This window comes from Pan troglodytes, chromosome 4, assembly GCF_028858775.2.
Source record: "Pan troglodytes isolate AG18354 chromosome 4, NHGRI_mPanTro3-v2.0_pri, whole genome shotgun sequence".
Taxonomy (NCBI): Eukaryota; Metazoa; Chordata; class Mammalia; order Primates; family Hominidae; genus Pan; species Pan troglodytes.
The window spans coordinates 107,572,875-107,592,133 of NC_072402.2; the positions used below are offsets into that span (position 1 = coordinate 107,572,875).

At 37.4% G+C, this 19,259-nt stretch overlaps 1 protein-coding gene across 7 annotated transcripts in view; it reads left to right on the plus strand.

The window, feature by feature from the left end:
- Window positions 1–18,261, plus strand: part of MAN2A1 (mannosidase alpha class 2A member 1) — a 190,445-nt gene extending 172,184 nt beyond the window's left edge. For all 7 annotated transcript variants that reach the window (XR_010156965.1, XM_063810525.1, XM_063810528.1 and 4 more), the window contains 3 exons: window positions 3,755–3,949; window positions 13,681–13,791; window positions 15,487–18,261. Coding sequence is in view for 6 of the 7 variants with exons in the window: in XM_063810525.1 (XP_063666595.1) it covers window positions 3,755–3,949; window positions 13,681–13,791; window positions 15,487–15,639 (459 nt within the window). In the remaining variant the exon portion in view is untranslated. The remainder of the gene's footprint in view (window positions 1–3,754; window positions 3,950–13,680; window positions 13,792–15,486) is intronic.
- Window positions 18,262–19,259: the final 998 nt, after the last annotated feature.

The window sequence follows — 19,259 nt, forward strand, 5'->3', positions numbered from 1 at the left end:
ATGTTGGGAGTGGGACCTTTGGGAGGCTTTTGGGTCATGGGGGATCTGCCTCATGAATGAATTAATGCCATTATCATGGGAATGGGTTAGTTATTGCAGGAGTGGCTTTGTTATAAAAATGAGCTCTCTTGCACTCTCTTGCCTTTTCACCATGTGATAATGCAGCAAGAAGGCCCTCACCAGATGCCAGTGCCATGCTCTTGGAATTCCCAGTCTCCAGAACTGTGAGCTGAATAAACTTCTTTTATAGATAAATTATCCAGTCTGTGGTATTCTGTTATGGCAGCAGAAAATGGACTAAAAACAGGCATTGACGGCTTTAGGATTTGTTTCTTTGACGGTTTATCCTTACCCCTTTCCTGCTACTGGTTGGTTAATGAGGCACTGAGCTAGGAACCCTGTAAGTGTTCAAGTGTTAAAATTGTGTTGTTGTACCTTTAAATATAAGGAGAAGAAATTGGGAGAGATCAGATTGAAATATTAAATACTTATATGGTTTAGAAAAGTGACAGCATAAGGGAGGTCAACCAGGTTTAAGGGTAAATACTTAGGTGACCAGAAGATCTACAGTAAACTTGAGGACACATCCCACCAAGACCCACAACTCAGCTCCAGCTGATTGTTTCCACATAGGACTGAATGCCTGCCCAGGGTGACACAGATTTCCAGTTTCTTGGGTAAAAAACAAAAAATGTGTTTTGGGTTTTTTGAGGTTGCTTTTTTAGTATGAATTTTTTATTAAAGAGTTGGCTTAAAAACAAAAAAAAATTTTAATACCATACAGACCTACCAAAATGTGTTATCTACAAATTTGCCCCACAGTCTTCAGTCCTGGGCTACAGATACTTACCTCTAAATGTTATGATTCAATGTATTATTCTTCATTTTCTCTCCTCCTTCCTCTTTGTCTTTCTTACCCCACCCTTTCTCTCTAGTGTTCTTCTTTCATTTATTTATATTGCATTTGCTTATTAAATTAATAGATTTACTTCAACAGACATTTATTAAGTTCCCACCATGTTTCAAGTCAAACTGAATAAACAAGGGTAACTTAAAAAATGGTCTCTTACTATCTCACCATGATTTAACAGGATCGTTTAACTCAAAGTGAGCTTAATAAAGGGCACCAAGAAGTCTGGCAAGAAGTTCTGACTCATGGAATAAGGGCCGGAACCCAGTGAGGAAGAGCTGTACTTTGTGTGGTTTGGATCAGAAGGTGCTAGAAACCTTCTTTAATGTCAGACAGGCTGCAGAGAGAAAGCTACACTTACACAGTCTGAAACCTTCCAACCAACAAGAAATTAAATAGGGTTTATAGTACTAGATTAGTTAAGTACAAGGCTGGGGTATTCATTTATAACTTAAACACATAAAATTTCCTGTAGAAAACATGTTTTTAAAACTTTGGGTTTATCATGTGATTTACAGTGGAAAGGTTACCTTTGTAGAGATTAATTTAAATATTGATGGTTCAACAGTTAATGTCTTGTTGAGCCTCTTGTTGCTGTAAATATGATAAGAAAGTACATGAATGGCAGAACTCTGGGTGAGACTTTGCCACTCCAACCTGGCCAGCCTCCAGCAGTGTTATTTTTTCATGGTGCTCTTAGGGTAGTGAACCACAACTCTTGTATAAACTTCCTTATCTTTCTAAGGACAGTAAACTACACAGTTTTTAAATTCTTGAAGTCCTTAATATCCATGACATTGATTCCTTTTAGAAGACTCCCATCAAAATGTCTTTGAAACCGAATCTTGTTTTTCTAATGCAAAGGTAGTTAAAAGGTAAAGCTTATCTTTTGATTCTAAAGGGAGCTCTGTTTTCTCTATAAGATTGGATGTCTGGGGTGGCACTTCCCGGCACAGGGTCATGGAGCAGTGTGCGGCTGACTCCATGAAATTCACCTGGGGAGGCTTTTCAGCTTTGCATTTTCAGGACCCCACCTCTCAAGATTTTGTAGATTTGGGATAGGACCCAAGAATCTATGTTGATTAGAGGTGCCCCAGCTCATTCTGTTGTGTGGTTAATTTGGGGAAATACCAACGGTTAGGAAGAACTAATTTGGTTTGGAGGATTGGTATATATGCACGTTATTGCTTCTGGAGTATAGAAGATTAATCAGGAAGTGTTCTGGCTACTCACTGGCGTGGTGAGGAATTACTCCAAGAGTGTGGAACAAAGCCAGAGCTTTCTCTGAATGTTTCTTGACCTAGAGTGGACTTAATACTTCCCAGATTTGATGAGGGAGGTGTTTTCTTTTCTGTTTGAATCTTTTATGTTTTATTACTCGTGAGTGACTTTGTCAGCAATCCTAACCTAGATTATGAAGTCCTTTGATCTTGGAGTACATTTAAAATATCTTGTTGAAATTGTTCCCTCTCTATTCATGTTATTCTACGAGCTGCATTAAATTTCAGTGTTGTTGGAGAATATTATTTTATATGCTTTGTTTAATCTTTCTTTTAATGCAATTCATTCAGACCCGATTTTTTATCAGTATCTTAATATTGCAGTGTCCCTCTGCTGTCTTAAAATTCTTTTTTTCTCTCTCCATAGTCTGAAATGTAATGACATCTAATGTTAGCTTCTGGCACGATGCTAGTCACTTTTTGCTAGCACCCTTCTGTGCAATGCTAATCTGACATTCTGAATTTTAAGCTGTATATCTCTGTAAATCCTGTCTTTTCACACAGATCAGTAGCCAAGCCTTTTATCTGAGCCTTATATTACAAAAAGGATGCAAAATCAGAAGATGTCAATGGAGTAATCATTTTAAAAAATAAGATACAAAATTAAATTTGGTTCAAATGTAACTGGTGATCAAAGGACCTTTCTGCATAAATTATTTTCTAAGTTATTTGTGTCTGTTTTTACTCCTTAGGTTAAGATTCTACTCAGTCATTGATTTAATTTTGCATGTCATCTAGCATATTTAATCTACCAACATTAGTAGATTATTTAATGTTTGAACATACAGAAATGTTGCCTTTAACCATATACCATAGCAAAAACTAAAGCATTTTAAATTATATGGAATAATCATATACTATGTAAGTGTGTGATAACTATTCAGTAACATATTTAACACTTCTACTTTTGGAATAAAATAGTGAAACAATTGGCAATGATTTACCAAGTTGAAAGAAGACAATCAGATGATCTAGGCATGCCACCTATGTTATTTATATTTAAAAATTAGATTTATTTTGAGAGTTTTGTTTTCTTTAAATTCTGTCATTGGGTAACATTTAGTTCCTATCATTTGGTAACATGGATGGACTTTAGCTTCGAATCAGTACATGCCTTTATGGTCTTGTTAAGGTGTATAAATGAAACTACAAGAATATGGTGGATGAAACCTGAGAAGGGAGATAATATTTGATGATGCACAACATATAATCTATGTACAGCCCAATCCTTGTACTTTGAGAGTTTTGTGATAGGTTGAGAATTTTCATAAAAAGGTATGCCTTGTCCTAAAATGTTTGTAGGAAATGTTTTCAGTATTTTTAGTATTAAATCAATGGAAGATATATTTTAAACATATGAGTTAGATGTGTGCTGTTTATTTTCTTTTATTGCTTACAACTAAACTTGGTAGTTTATGGAGTATTTTCTAAGACTGTTATTTATAAAATGTAATAAAACCAAATTATTCATATATTTTTATATTAAACCCTCTCAGATAATTCTGTTAATATGATGAGAACTGGAAATATAGACCTCTTAAACATTTTTGTTTTTTCTTGATAGGAAGAAGAAAAGAAGTCGGTCAGTTATCCTTCTCTCCTTAGCCACATAACTTCTTCTCTCATGAATCATCCAGTCATTCCAATGGCAAATAAGTTCTCCTCACCTACCCTTGAGCTGCAAGGTGAATTCTCTCCATTACAGTCATCTTTGCCTTGTGACATTCATCTGGTTAATTTGAGAACAATACAGTCAAAGGTATGTCTCAAAATATATCTTATAAAAAATTACTGTTTATTATGTACTTGTTTTAAGGGGGTAAGGAAAGGAGAAAAAAATAATGTATGCTTTACTATGCTTTGAGGAATTATTAACAGGGCTTCACCTTTAGCCAAAAGCTTCATGCCTTTCATTTGACTATTGCTGTATATTTTAGAGCATATCCTGATACTAATTTACTCTTAAGTTCTGTATGGCGAGCAGGTCAGGAAATACCATTAGTAGGTGGGCAATCTGGGCCTTAAGTTTAGCACTAGTGACTTTTCCCATTCATTTCTCCTTGTTAGACAATATCTCTCAGAAGCTAGAGAAATAGTACTTAGTTATTTCTATATCAGAGGCTTTGTATTTTCGTACCTTTCTCTTGAGAATCACTGCAACTCAGTTTCCCATTAGAAAACCAACCGTTTAGAAGAAATATTAGAGGAAAAGCATGGGGAAGTTTTATTAGGTATGAAATTTAATTTAGTTAGACTGCAGTTATATACATACCTGTTTTTAACATCAAAAAGATTGCATTTGGAAAGAATAAGAATTAGACATTTGACATTGTTCTTATGTGTTGCAAAGCTGTTTTGATATTGCAAATTGACATAGATTTAGCTGGAAATAGTAAGTGGTTATGGATTCTGTGGAAAATATCTCATGGTAAATGGCCTAAGTATGAAAAGAAGAGGATGCTCATGTTTAAAGACAATATAAGAGGTGAGAAATGTTTAATTTAGAACAAAGAACTAAAGCAATAAAGTAAGGATAAATGCCTATAATTTGGACATTAGAGATTTACAACTTTATGTCTAAGATATAGGAGAAAAAATATAATTTCTTTTTTTTCTTTATAGATTTTTAGTTGAGACACTTTTGAAAGCAAAGGTCAGATAAACAGGGGAAAAATAGCAATAGTATATTGTACATGCTATACCCGTCACTTGGGAGAGGCCTAAGTTCAAAAGTATTTTTTTCCCAAGGCAGTGGTTTTGGGACCTTGCCTAAATAATGTTTTAACAAAGAGCCATAAATCCTCTAGAGACAAGACAAAGAAGAAAGCATCTTCAGGCTTCCAAAAGGCAGGAAAATGTGGGAGGATAAATTTATGGGAAGAGTGAAGTCTGCTCCTAGATGCTCTGGCACTGCTGTCTCTTAGCTAATTAGCAAGCCTTGTAAAGGGGCCTGTCTTTAGACAAGAAAAGGCAGAGAGGAAGGGATAAGACCGCTTGTATTTGTAAATTGCTGTCCTGCCATCAAGCAGGCAGAAGAAGGGACAGAATGGCCCCCTGGTTTTTTTCCTTCTTCAGCTCAATAATCCTCAGTTTTTTGAGAGAGAAGTATTTTGGTTTCCTTCAGAGATAAGGAACTTATGCTTGGCTATGCAGGCAAACATATATGACTTATAATAATGACTACAAGCAAATGCTCGAGGCGTGTGTGTGTGTGTGTGTGTGTGTGTGTGTGTGTGTGTGTGTATTGAAAGGCTTTTTAAAATCATTATCGGTGAACTTGCAGGATTTATTTCCTACCCACTACCTGCCAGTTACTGCCATAAAACACACAAATGCCCCTGCCCTTCTAGAGCTTAGATTCTAATGGGAGGAGAAAAACAAGAAAAAGTAAGAGAAATATGTAATATGTTAGATGGTGTTAAGTGTTATGAAGGAGTAAAATGGGAACAGCCATTCAAAGGAGGTAACACAATTTTGATTAAGGTGTGTAGAGAGGGCCTCACAGAGGTGATAATGGAGTAAAAATCTGAAGAAGGTCAGAGAATAAGAGACTCCTGCAGATTTCTGGGGGTAGAGTGCTCCAGGAAAAGAGCAAGTGTGAAGGCCCTGAGGCCGGAGAGATATGTGGCCAGAACAGAAGCTCCATGAGAGCTATGCTTGTCCTTTATTCATTGCTATATCCCCGTGAAGAACAGTGTCTGCACATAGGATCTCAAAAACTATTTTGAATCAGTGAATTGTGTAGATGTTTTTTCTAGGATTCTGCTGTGGTTTTTTGTAGGTCTACATTTGGCTCCCCGAGGTGTCGTGTCATAAATTCATGATCTAAAAGAAATGGAAAGAATAGAGTGGAGGGCATCAAATACTCTGGGCTTGAGGTTACCACCACCCAGCATAGATGGTAGAGGAGATCAGCGACCTGAAGAACCCAGAGGCTTCTGGGGAGGATGGGCGGTCACCATCCCTTAGCCTCACTTCTAGGTGGCTCCTCCACTGTAGTTGTTTTAAATGTGATTGTTTTCTGGAAGCAGCTGGAGCTGACTAGAGTCAGTGAGCATAGGGTTTTACCTTCTGTAAACGAAGCCTGGAACTTGTTTTTTATGTCACCTTTTTTTGTGGTTACTCACTTCTTCACATCCTTCCTGCTTTTGACTATTTTCTTGTAATACAAATCTAATCACTTCTCAGATGAAAAATCCCATTGCCTACTGAATTGGTTCAGACACTGAGCATTCAGGTCCTCTGCAGCCTGGCCTCTACTTACTGCAGCCACCTGGCTTCCCGTTGCTCTTCGTGCCTTTGGACAGGTGGGCCACCCTCCCTACCTGTGGGCTGAGTGACTGCTGACTCAGCTACCATTTATAACATGAGGCTAATGTCACGTATTGCTGTGTCAGGTCTTTTGCTAAAAACAGATGAAATCCTATTGTGAAAGCCTTTTGAAAACAAAAGCACTCTGTAAACATACCTTGTTATCCTAATGACACTTACTTCAACTTGGTTGCAGATTAGGGTTTTAGCAGAGGGAATAGAGAGCAACTTAACAACATAAAGATTTGACCAAGAAGATTAAAAACTGAAATGTTAATAATGCCTATTGATAACTACCATGCTGGCTCATAATCAGAACTAAATACTTGGCAGTTTTGCATTATCATATCAGTTGGTGCCAGTTCCTGTGTTAGCCTTTGACTCTTAGCACATATTTATGACAGTTGTTTAAAAGCCCACTAGTAATCCAAAGGAAGGACTGGTCCATTCAAAACCACTTCTTTAAAGAATTCCCTAACCTGATAATAGAAGGATAATCATTGAAGGGAACTGTTGTGGGTATTGATTCAAAGAAAGCTGTACTTACAAAATGTCCAGTGTAATTCCATGCTTATACTAAAAGAAAGACCAAAATGACTCAATGAATAAGTACAGAAGCCAGACCTAAGCATTTTGGTTTGGGTTCCTGTTTCTGTGTGCTAGAAGCTTCCAATATGCAATAATGGGCTGTTCATTTGGAGAATGCAACTCATTTTTCCCCTTGAAATAATGTCAAAATAGACATAGGTTCCAAGCAAGACCTGAAGTCTGCATTGGCCTGTATTTAAGTAAGCATATTCCTCACCACCACAGTATTTCATGAGAAATGTGTCTGAAGGCCACCTTAGCATGATAAGGACGCATGTCTTCCTGCCTGACCAACTCCTTCAGCACCATGATAGAGAATGCCCTTGCTTGGCCCTCCTCTGGGCCGCTGTCTAAAGGTTTCTCAATTCTGAACCTCAGTTGGTTTTCTTTACTCCTGGGATAAGGGGTTATAGATTCGAAGAACAGTGAGGGAGGTGAGTTGCAGGCTGCAGGTATGACAACCCACTGAGGTGGTTCAGCAGTTCCAGCTACTAGTCCTCAAATTCACTGTGTCCGGATCACACAGGGGAGATTTTAAACATAGAGACTTTTACAGATTTCCAGATCTCTGAGATTCTGATTCTATAGGGCTGGGGAGGAGAGCCTAGGAATTTGTAATTTTTAAAAATGTTTCTCATGAAATTGCTGAGTTATCTCCATTTCCTAAATTAGGAAAGTGAGGGTTAGAGCTAAGTTAAATGATAAAAATAAAATCACCCAGTGGTAAATGGCAGAATCAGACCTTCTGAATCTCAGTGCTGTGTGTGGCCTCAGACGGTAGCATTTGACTTTTTTAGAATTACTAAATTTGTTTCTAAAAGTCCAAGCTTTCAGGGATTGCTTTATATTAGTAGATGAGTTTACATTTTATATAGACATATCTTGCTTTTAGACAGACATAATCTTGCTTTTCTGCTTTATATCAATTTTTGGAAAATGATTATATGCCGTATATTTGTATTCAGATGAAAAGGGGAACAAACATCTCTGGAAGCCCTGCCTCACAGCATGCTGCATGGCCTTGCCCATTCCAGCCACTATCTACAAACTTACCCATTAGCCTTCCTATTCTGTTGGCCTGTCTTTCAACTCTTTTCCTTGATCACCCCCTTCCCCTACACTATGAAGAGCTTGAGATACTAAAAAGAAGCTTCTGTAAAGGTTTGAAACCTAGGGAACATGAACACCACTGAAATACACTACATGCAAAAGCCTTGTCATCAGGAAAGGACCATTATTTAAGAAGAAGAGAGATTGGGTAGAGAAGATGCAGGGAGGATCTCATGGGAGGACAGATAATGAGTCAGGCATCTGAAGCTGGAGCTGCTGGTTCAGCCTGGAATAGAGGGACAAAGAGGAAGCTGGATAAGCTCAGCTTCATGGAGCCATTCTACTTGGAATACTTTAGAAATGTGATATGTAGTTCAGCTTTTTTTTTTTTTTTTTTAGATTATTTCCACAGCTTTTATATTTAGACACATTTATTTTATATAAACATGATATATATATCTTAACTCTTTCTCTATGTAATTTATTTTGATTTGTGTTTAACTGTTTCTTGCAAATAGTAAACCATCATTTCAATATCAGCATCACTTACTGAATAAGATTTTATCTCTCCACTTGTTCATTCTGCCTCTTCTTTTCTTATAAAAGGCAGTTTGAGGATTTTACTTTATTTGTCTTTCTTATAAGAATTGATTGGTGCTTTATTGATCTCCCTAGCTTCTGGAAAGGTGAAAATTGTGAGAAAAATAATTCCTTTGTTGTACGTATCTCAGAACAGCCATTTACCTTCCCTTTCTTTCTGTCATTTTATCTTGTTGATCAAAACAGGATAGCTATTATTGGACATTTTAATGAGCACCCTAAAAAATGAATTTCTACTGGTTATAATACCATCTTAGGACTTATAATGAAGCATGTAATTTTCTAACCTTTCCAGCTGCCAGAATGCACTAGAGATGAGTGTTAGGTATTTTCAAAGAATCTGAGTGGGTTGGAGAAATTTTCCCACCGGATGTGTAGCCATGCCTTAATCTATGTGCACCTTGCTAACCGTGTGAAGAGGGTGGGGTCCCATGCATCCTGGAGAATTTGGCCAAAGTTATGGCCCCTCTCTTCCCCACAAACAGTGGTTGCACACATAATGTTTACTACAGTTTCCAAAAGTTTACTGTTTCTTTTGGTGCGAGAGAGGAATGACATAACTCACATCTTAAGATCTTCAGTAGAGAACTATTCACCTGCTTTTTTCCTTAAAAGAGACTGTCATGTGTGTATAATTTTCAGAATGGCTTAAATCCTATTTGAAGTGGGGTGAATGGATAGGTGGATAGGTGGTAGATGGAAGGAAATTACAATTTCCAAAGCTTGGTTTCTGAATTGATATATTTTTTGATAAGTTATAGTTTTATCTCTGCTGGAACCATCAGTCAGTACTCTCCTTTTTCAGCCATAAATTGGAGGGGTTACCTCCTTTAGTTTACAGTATTTTGTTATTTTACATCAAAAATATTTTTTATCTTTTCTCTCCTGGCTAGCTATCTATGAGCACAAATTCATAGCTAGTGCAAAGGTAGGAGAAGGAAGCTGTTAAAAGCTTAAACTTTGGAGTCAGATGTCCTGGGTATGAGCATGTCTCCTTTGCTTTCTAACCATGAGACTTAGAGCAAGTCACTTAACTCTCTGAGTGTCAGGCTCCTCCTTAGTAACATGGAGATGGTAATAATACTCACCTTAGAGATGTTCTGAGGATTGGAGATAATTTTAGTGTTAGTAAAGCACTTAGAACAGCATGTGGCACATAGTAAGCCCTATGAGTGCTTGACAAGTAAAGGTTCTCACCTGTGATAGCTCAGTCATGAACAACGGCAGTTGTCACTAATAATGAGGTAAAAACATTGCCAGAGTAAATCTTGATGTCACTTTGACTTATTCCTGATATTTTAGGTTGGTACAAAAGTAATTGCAGTTTTTGCTATTAAAAGTAATGGCAAAGCTACAATTACTTTTGCACCAACTTAATACTTTGTTAGTAATTCCTCAGATATTTAAAAATAACATATCTAAAATTGTCTGTTTGCCAGGCATTATGCCAAGTGCTTTACATGAACTTTATTTAAAGCTCTCACAACAACCCTAAGAAGGTAGGCAATATTTTCATCCCATCTTACAGAACAGGAAAGTAACTGACCTAGAGATATGATAGATAACTGTCAAGGGCACACAGTCAGTAATGTGGTCCTGGGAGCACACTCAGGTGTGTCTGAGTCCAGATGGCTTCTCAGAACCTTATACTGTCTTGCATGGGAACAAGAAGGGAGAGGGAGCACTGAAAATGTGAGGGAATACACTGTCTATTTTTCTTGTGTCTTCAGTAATAATAGGACACCTACAGAAGGATATCCCATCCATTGGCGGGAGAAGACTAAGGGCTAATCCAGGATCACTGGTGGTCATTGCTATTTGAGTATAAGAGAGAATGCTTTGTGATAGAGATTTTCTCGTATATTTACATATTTTAATACAAACTTATATATCACCTCAACTATTTCAAAGGTTGTTGTGAGATAAAATGAGTTAATTGATGAAAAGCATTCTGTACAGGATATGGCACACAGCAAGTGCTCAACAGGTATTAGCAATGACTGATATTGTCACTGTGGTTGACCCTCAGTCTTCAGAGGGACTCTTCACAGGTCCAGCTTAGCTTGCTGAATTTATAGAGGTTTACTCAAAGTCACATAAATGGTTCATGGTAGAAAAAATCATTGGTCTGATCCAGCTTTCTCTAAGCCCAGTTTTATCTGATGGCTTCATTCTGCAGACCAAATCATCTTTCCCCATACTCCACCAAGTTGCTGGAAGAGCCTCAGAGGCCCAGCTTAGTCTATGAGCTGAATGTTGGTTTTATCCCCTGAATTAAGTTTGCAATGGGTTTTCTCTGTGCAACTTTAGAATACGCCAGCCTTACTTCAGTAATTCAGCCTCGAAAGTGATCTAATCTGTTTTACAAAGATAGTTACCTACCACAGTGCTTGGCACAATTTCAAAAATTGTAAATTTTCTTCCCCACGTCCTCCCATTTTATGGGGTCCAGATATTACTAATGCATTAATGAATGTAAAAGCAGTTCTTCCAAAATCTGTTTACTCTCCTAGAGCATACAGTGTGACTGCTTGAAGGTATCTGTTTTCCTGCATGCATATTCAAGTTAAATTCACAGTTTCCCTACTTTGAAAAACAGTTTTCTTGGAAATAAAATGTCTAGACAGACTTTGAAACTGAAAAACTGCTGCTTTGCCTCAGGTATTTTTGCTTGAAAACTGATACTTTCATGAATATTTGATTTTTTAAAAACTTGGACAAGATGATTGCTATTTCAGTTCGTTTTTACAAAAGTGATGTAATTTTAGTTTTGAGAGAAAGTATAACTTTTTCTATCAGTGAAAGTTAATTTTTATGACTTTTATCTCTATTTTTGTATTGTCGGTTTAAATCTCTTGTAGAATTCAAGTGTAGAATTCCAAAGGTGTTTCCCTCCCCACATTTTTTGTCCCCTTCTGTTGCTATAAAGGCCTTACATATTCATTATTCCAAGAGCAAATGTGTTGCAGGAATTTTAGCCATGCATGCTATCAAGTGATATGTAAGGGTGGACCCATGAGTTAAAATGGACAAATGCTTTAGGTTAATAGTGATATGTGCTTTTAAAAGAGCTTAATGAAGAGGGTTTCTAATCTGTTAATCTGAATCCAGACTTTGTTATGATTTTGATATACGACTCTAGACATAGAATTTAGGAGTTCCCTGAGTCTTTAGCTACAAAGTTGTAATGTAAAATAAAGGAAATTTATGCTAAGGGCTTCCTGTGTGCCAGACATTTGGCCAGATCTTTGTTAAGCTATTTCATTTCATTTCATCTTCATTTTATGGAAAAGGAAAACCTGGTTTTGCTGAAACCCACAGCTAGTAAATTGCAGAGCAAGGATCTAGAGCTCCAGCTGTCTGACTCCCCACTCAGGCTCTGAACCACTCTTACTACACAGCTCGTGCACTAGCGCATTCTGCCCTACAAGGCAGTGTGAAGCTACTTACATAGTATTTTCAACAGGTTAATCCACACAGTGACTCCATGAAGGAAATAATACAAGCATTACCTCCATTTTACAGGCAAGAAAATAGATATTTAGGAAGAAGAAATTACTATCCTAAGGTTTCACAGTTGGCACATGATAGAGTCCTCTTTCTTATTCTTTTGGAGATCTAATGATACCATAAATGAAGGGTTTTCCTATGTGTTATTTTTATAGTACATGGGCAGGGTGTTTTAAATGTATTGAAATGAATTAGAAATTTTTATCATATGATTTAAAATTGCTGTGTGTGTCATGTGGTCTTGTGATGACTCAGAATTCCTTAAATGACTTTTCTCTTCCTTCAAACAAAATCTTAGCAGTACCACTACAAAATATCAGTGTGAAACATCATAACATAGGTTATTCCAGCCAAGACTCTGAGGTGAGGACAGCTTTAAACTGTTCAGGCACATTAAAATCAAATCAGTGGTGGAGATTCTGGCAGCTATTCAGGAAAGATGTCTCTTTAGTACATTAAAAAATCTTATCCCCTAGTGAGGATGATCAGGCGTTTGGGCATATTCCTTTCTGTGGCCAGAGAACAGAGGAAAGAATCAGTTTTATCACAATGTCAGTGCTGAGCAGCACATGACTCTTTTTTCAAAAACTATATGTTTCTTAATTTTTCCAGGGATTTTTAATTCATTTATCATAAACACCTTCCAACTTTAGGAAACATAAAATTTATTAAGATAATTGTATTTTAAAATATTCAGAGGCCTAAACCATTCATGACATTGATACTTAAATGGATATGAGAAATTTTATTGCAAGAAAAAGTATACTGACCCTCTTAGCTGACTTGTCATGTTTAGTATTTTTATTTTTGCCTGCCTATCAACAATAGCTTCTGCAGTATCAATTTAAATGATACATCAAGCTGGTAAATGTGAGCTGGCCTACCAAGTGAAAGCATAACTAAATTTAAATAGCTCTAATATAAAAATAATGAATCAGTACATCAAAGGTTAAGAATGCAGTTAGCAAAAATTAATGTTCAATAAAGAAGCATGTGTGACTTTTAAGTTAGATGGTATGTAGTTCAATGACCAGATAAGGACTAAGTTCAGGTGCAGTTTATTCAACTGATGTGTGTGTTTGAAAAATAAGATGAAAACACAATGCTTTATTTGAATAAACTTTAATAAAACAATATATAATGTATGGACATAAGGAAACCTAAGTCCTCGGGGATTATAGGGGAAACCAAGGCATGAGGTTACCTAACAAGGAACCTTAGAACATAATCTTACCTGGCTCAGTACAAGTAGGAGAGGATGGTAGCAGGTGAATGGGCAGTGAACATGGACCTGAGGAGAAATGAATTTGCCTAACTTTCTTGCTAAATAAATGTGCTTTTGGATGCTGACATCGAGAGAGTGGTGTGTGAAGTACCATAAATATTTGCTTTATTGTCTGCGCGGTGTGACTGCATTCTGCTCATTTGCAGGTGGGCAATGGGCATTCCAATGAGGCAGCCTTGATCCTCCACAGAAAAGGGTTTGATTGTCGGTTCTCTAGCAAAGGCACAGGGCTGTTTTGTTCTACTACTCAGGGAAAGGTAAGTTGAAAAGGTTATTTTTGCTTACTGTTAGTGTGCTTTGAAATCCTCTTTCTGCAAAGGATCTTGACAATAAGATCATGTTTCATTGCTTCTTTACTGTCTCAGTTTCGTCAGTCTGCAAATTAGTTTGAATCTCCCCATCTGAAAAATGCACTTTCTCAAAACTTCAGCCTCCTTTCCTTGTTGACATCAAAAGGCATAGCTGGAATTTATGCACATTTGAAGGCAATGCTCTTGTTATTTCCTAGGCCTTCTATTTCCAGCCTACAAAGTGCCTTGCTCCCAGTCCCCCAGTTTTCTCCTCCCCTGAACCACACATGCTCACATATCATCTAGTTCAGCATTGGTAAACCTAAGTCCTACAGAGGCCAAGGCAAGTTTATAATAACTGAAGCTTATAGAGGTAGCCATAAAGAAGCAACTGGGAAAATTGAGACTGTAGGCTAGTGGGATAATCCACCCACAGCCCAGGAGGCAGCTGTACATAGCGCCAATCAGTTGTTTTCCCTTGGGAAATAAATGTAGGTCTTGGTCTTCTGATTAATGCAGATTTGCATATGAGTCAACACCGTGCAGGCCAAACAGATCCTCAGTCTGAACACAGCTTGCTGGCTGCCTATTGTTTATTTCTCTTCAAGTTGGTCTTTCTGGCAGTTCCATCAAGCCTGTCCTTGAAAGGAAACAAAGCTCCAATCTCCTGCCTCTGTCACTGAAAGGGCCATGACTCAGAGAAGGCAGCTGGGCTGATTTAGGCACACAGGCAGATCTGCCTCACCAGGCAGCTCAGCTGACCCAGCTTTCCTCCAAAACCTCATAAATAATGCTGTAGACCAGACTCAAGTGATTCAGTTCCAACCCTACAAATTAGCATGTGTGTGGGGTCCAAAAAGATAAGAAAAATGTGGTAGGAGCCCTGAACCTACTTAGATAGATTAGCTTCTACATTTCTTTTACCCTACCCTGCTTGGAGTTGGTGCCAAGAAAGCACTGATATTTTTATTACTTTTTTATTATACTGTATTTGCACTCTATTGTATTGTTGATGATCTAAGTTTACTTGGTTCTGAGCATTCTGACATTAAGGCCTTGAGTCATAAGGGGGTTATACGATCCAGAGAGACAGATAACATGGCAGCGGTGAGGGAAATACTTTCCAAATGACCTGTCCACCTCTATAGACTGGGACTCAATGACATAATGATCCTTCCTTGTAGTGAGCCTGTGTGCTCTCTCTTAACTCTGTTGAAACAGGAAAAAGTGGTTGAGGACTACCATTGTTAGGGATAAGTATTGACTAAAAGAGAATGAGGATGTTTTTAAAGCTTCTTGGCCATTGGAGGTCCTTTCTTTTATTGAAAAAGCCCCCGTGCATGATAAAATTCTCAAGCAATACAAAAAGGAATGCAGAATATGTTGCTCATGACCATTACTGGTTTCCTGTTCCCTTCCAAGCATAGTCTGCATGTTCAAGCATGTATATATGTATATTTAATTCACCCTTTTTTCTGTAAAAGAGAACTTATATATGTATATTTAATAACATATATGTATATTTAATCCACCCTTTTTTCCTCAAAAGAGAACTTCAACATAGTTTTATTCCTTCTCATACTAATTTTCACAGAATATGTAGTTGTGCTGCTAATCTTCAAAGTTGATCTAAATATGTAAATTTTATCATTTACTTTTCAGATATTGGTACAGAAACTTTTAAACAAGTTTATTGTCGAAAGTCTCACACCTTCATCACTATCCTTGATGCATTCACCTCCCGGCACTCAGAATATAAGTGAGATCAACTTGAGTCCAATGGAAATCAGCACATTCCGAATCCAGTTGAGGTGAACCTGACTTTCACATTTGGATTGAGAATCATTGGCTTTTATACCTTTCTTGGTTTGACGTGCAATAAAGAAGCACATTATTTTAGCTTCTGGCTACTGTGAGAACATGAATTCTGTGATTCTGTGGGTTTTTTCTTTTTTCTTTTACCAGTACAGTAAGAAAAAAAAAAAAAAAAGCCATGCTATCAATCAAGATTCTTTTTTTTTAAACTTCCTCCCATGAACTACCACCATCAGTATGAATTGATGCAACAAATGAAGAAATATTTAAAGACAGCCTCTCAACAGATTGTATCTCAGGTTAAATGCTAACTAATTATGTCTGTGTTGGGGGTTGCGAAGAGATTCTTAAAAGTATCTGTGTGTTGATCATCAGTTTTACAAAAACACCTATTTGGCTGAAATGGAATAAAATGTTTGTGGGTAAAAGCTAATGGCCAAAATGGTTGCAATCATTCATACTAGTTAGAAAAATTATGTGTTGAAATAAGTGGAAAAGTGCAATCCATCCACCCTTATGATTAACGTAGATGATTTTTATACCTTTTTCTGATGTACCTCTTGACCTTCTCCTTCCCTTCCTACCCTTTCTAAGTATTTCCAGAAATACCTGATTTTGAATCATTCAACAGTAGAAAAAGAGGCATATTTTCATTACTTGACAATGTGGGATGGGTGCAATTTATTCCATCTTCACTAAAATAGAAGCAATTCCATAGGTACCATAAACCTATTTTAGGTACCACAAGGTGTCTTTTTACACAGCTCATTTGAATACAGGTGTTCTGAGAAGGGGTTTCTATTTTAAAATTACCATATCAAAATAAATGTGCCTTATTTTTTATAAGTCTTGTTAAATCAGTGTCCATATTACTGTCTGGGGAAGGGGGAATGTTGTGGGGTCTGGGAGAGGGTGGGTACTTTCTATGACACATAAATTGTGTAATTTTTGCCTGACAATGCTGGCCACATTCTGCTCTGTTTCATTAAATTTGTGGTGATGTTACTCTAAACATTTTGACTATTTGAATGTACTGAGATGTCAGAAAACAAAACAAGGAAGGAAAATATTGTTAATTAAAATATGCTGCTGCCAAGGAAACTGCAACTTGAAGCAAGGATTTTGTAAAATGCAAAATCCAGCTACTGTTTCCATTTCACAGTAGTTAACTATATTAAAGAGAGAATGCTTTAAAATTGATCTTGTTTTGAAACCCACTTTTATGTAGCTCATCATGGTTTATCTTACTAAGGAATATGTTTGTTCATTCAATTCTCAACTTTTGTATGTGCTAACCTTAAAGTGAAGTTCTGAGCCCATGTGCCATTACAGTGCTTTTAATAAAATTTATTTGGGATTATTGTTTCCTTAACATTAAAATAATAGCGACATTTAGACTATTCAATTTTAGCATAGAAGGGAGTCTTTGAGTATGTACAGTTTTGAAAATTCTCTTTGAGATAATTGATTTCGTATTCTGTGGCTTTCAACCTCCATTTACCTCTTGTCATTCCAACATCTTTATAGAGAAATAAAAACCCAATTTCTCTTTTACCATTTAGTTTGATTATCATCTGGATTTTCACTCAAGATGCAGCTCCTAAGATTATTGTTATGTTAAATTCATAAACTCTTTCACCTTTAATAATTAAGGAAACAATACCAGTGTTGATAAAGATATTACAAGGGGTAATTTCATGCAATAAACATGTACTGTAAGTTTTCTTCCACATTTTTTGGGAAAAAACTAAAAAAAGAAAAAGGACTTCCTTTTTGTGGACATCTACAGATGTTAGGGTTGCCAGAAGCAAATCCCAGGAATGAGATCAGTATTTTCATTGCATCTTAAATGTATAACCTTCCTGTGGGAGTTCAGTGTGTCTGTGGTTAAGTGGGTGTGCTTAATCATTCTCGAAATTCTGATCAGATGAAATAAAAAAAAAATCTTGATGCAATAACAGTGGTTTTGCCACTTCTGGTTGTTTGCGATGGATCTGTCCCATGTCAGTCTGGGGTTTTATTCAGCTTGTGTTGCTACCAGCAGTTCACAGGTAAAGCAGAAATTCTCTTTAACCAGCAAGTTTCTGCTTTTTAAGGTTACTTTTAGAATAAATCATCAGGGAAATAGAGAGGATGCTTTTGCTTTGGGTTGTAGTCAAAAACTGATTAAATAATTTAATGTTTCTGGCACACACTAAAAACCATACACTTCAGTTGTGATCTCAGTGGCATATTTATTTGGTTAGGTTTCGTTACATTTATTATTACAGATGTTCAGTTGACCAAGTAGTTCAGTGTTTTCTTTCCTTTTTTTGGAAATTTTAGTTTGAGTTTGTGACTGCAGTGTTCAAGAACTCAGCATCCTTGTTTTCTACAAATACTGATTAAAATAAAATGCTGTAAAATGTGATGTAAAACATTATCATGATCTTCCCATGCCTTTGTTGTACTTGTGCCGAAGTGTTTTGATATTCCTTTGTCTGGAAGAAAATGTTTGCTTTCATTTTGATCATTTTGTTCACCTTGGAATCAACAGGTTTTGATATTTTCTCTTGGAAGATTTTATATCTTTTTGGGAATATGTAATATAAGATCTCTAATAAAAGATAATCTTATCATGTACATGGTCCTCTAGAGTAGTTCTTAATCCTATTTTGTAAACATGTATTAAAACATAATGAAGGGGTAGGGGGAGTAGTGAGGGTCTGTTCTTTGTTCCTTCATGATGGATTGGTTTTTTTTTTTTTTTGGACAGAGAGTCTCTCTCTGTCACCCAGGCTGGAGTGCAGTGGTGCAATCTCAGCTCACTGCAACCTCCGCCTCCTGGGTCCAAGCGATTCTCTGCCTCAGCCTCCCAAGTGGCTGGGATTACAGGCACCCACCACCACTCCTGGCTAATTTTTGTATTTTTAGTAGAGACAGAGTTTCACCATCTTGGCCAGGCTGGTCTTGAACTCCTGACCTCGTGATCCACCCACCTCAGCCTCCCAAAGTGCTGGGATTACAGGCGTGAGCCACCATGCCTGGCCTGGATTGCTCTTTCTTTAGTCCAGTTGTAGTTAGAAAATGTAGTTGTAGAGTGAAGATTGTAGATGGGTGGTGGTGAGTGTTACATCTGGGTTTGGAGGCACCTTTCAGCTTGAAGTCTAGGGACCTTCCTAGCACCTGTGCCCCACGGGGCCTTCTGAGCCCATTAGGAGGTAGGCAGATTGTGGTCAGATTCCATATATAAGCAGGACAAAGTTGTGGAGGGGAGTAAGCTCAGACATGAAGCTAAGAAGGTCCATGTGAGTTGATCTAGAAGGGAGGGTGGGTTGAAAGAGTCGGATCTGGAGGCACCCTCCAGCCTGCTGGCCCAGACTATTACACAGCTTCAATGACTTTAGAGGAGTCCCCTCAAAGCTGAGAGGCAGGCGCAGGTGGAGAGAATAAATATTCAGGGAGGTACACGTGGGTTAGCTAGGTAAACAGTACATGTTAACTAGGAAATCTGCACTTGGTTTGGATAACTTATGCAGTAAAGAAATAATCCACTTAAGGCCGGTGTGGTGCCTCACGCTTGTAATCCCAGGACTTTGGGAGGCTGAGGCATACAGATCACTTGAGGCCAGGAGTTTGAG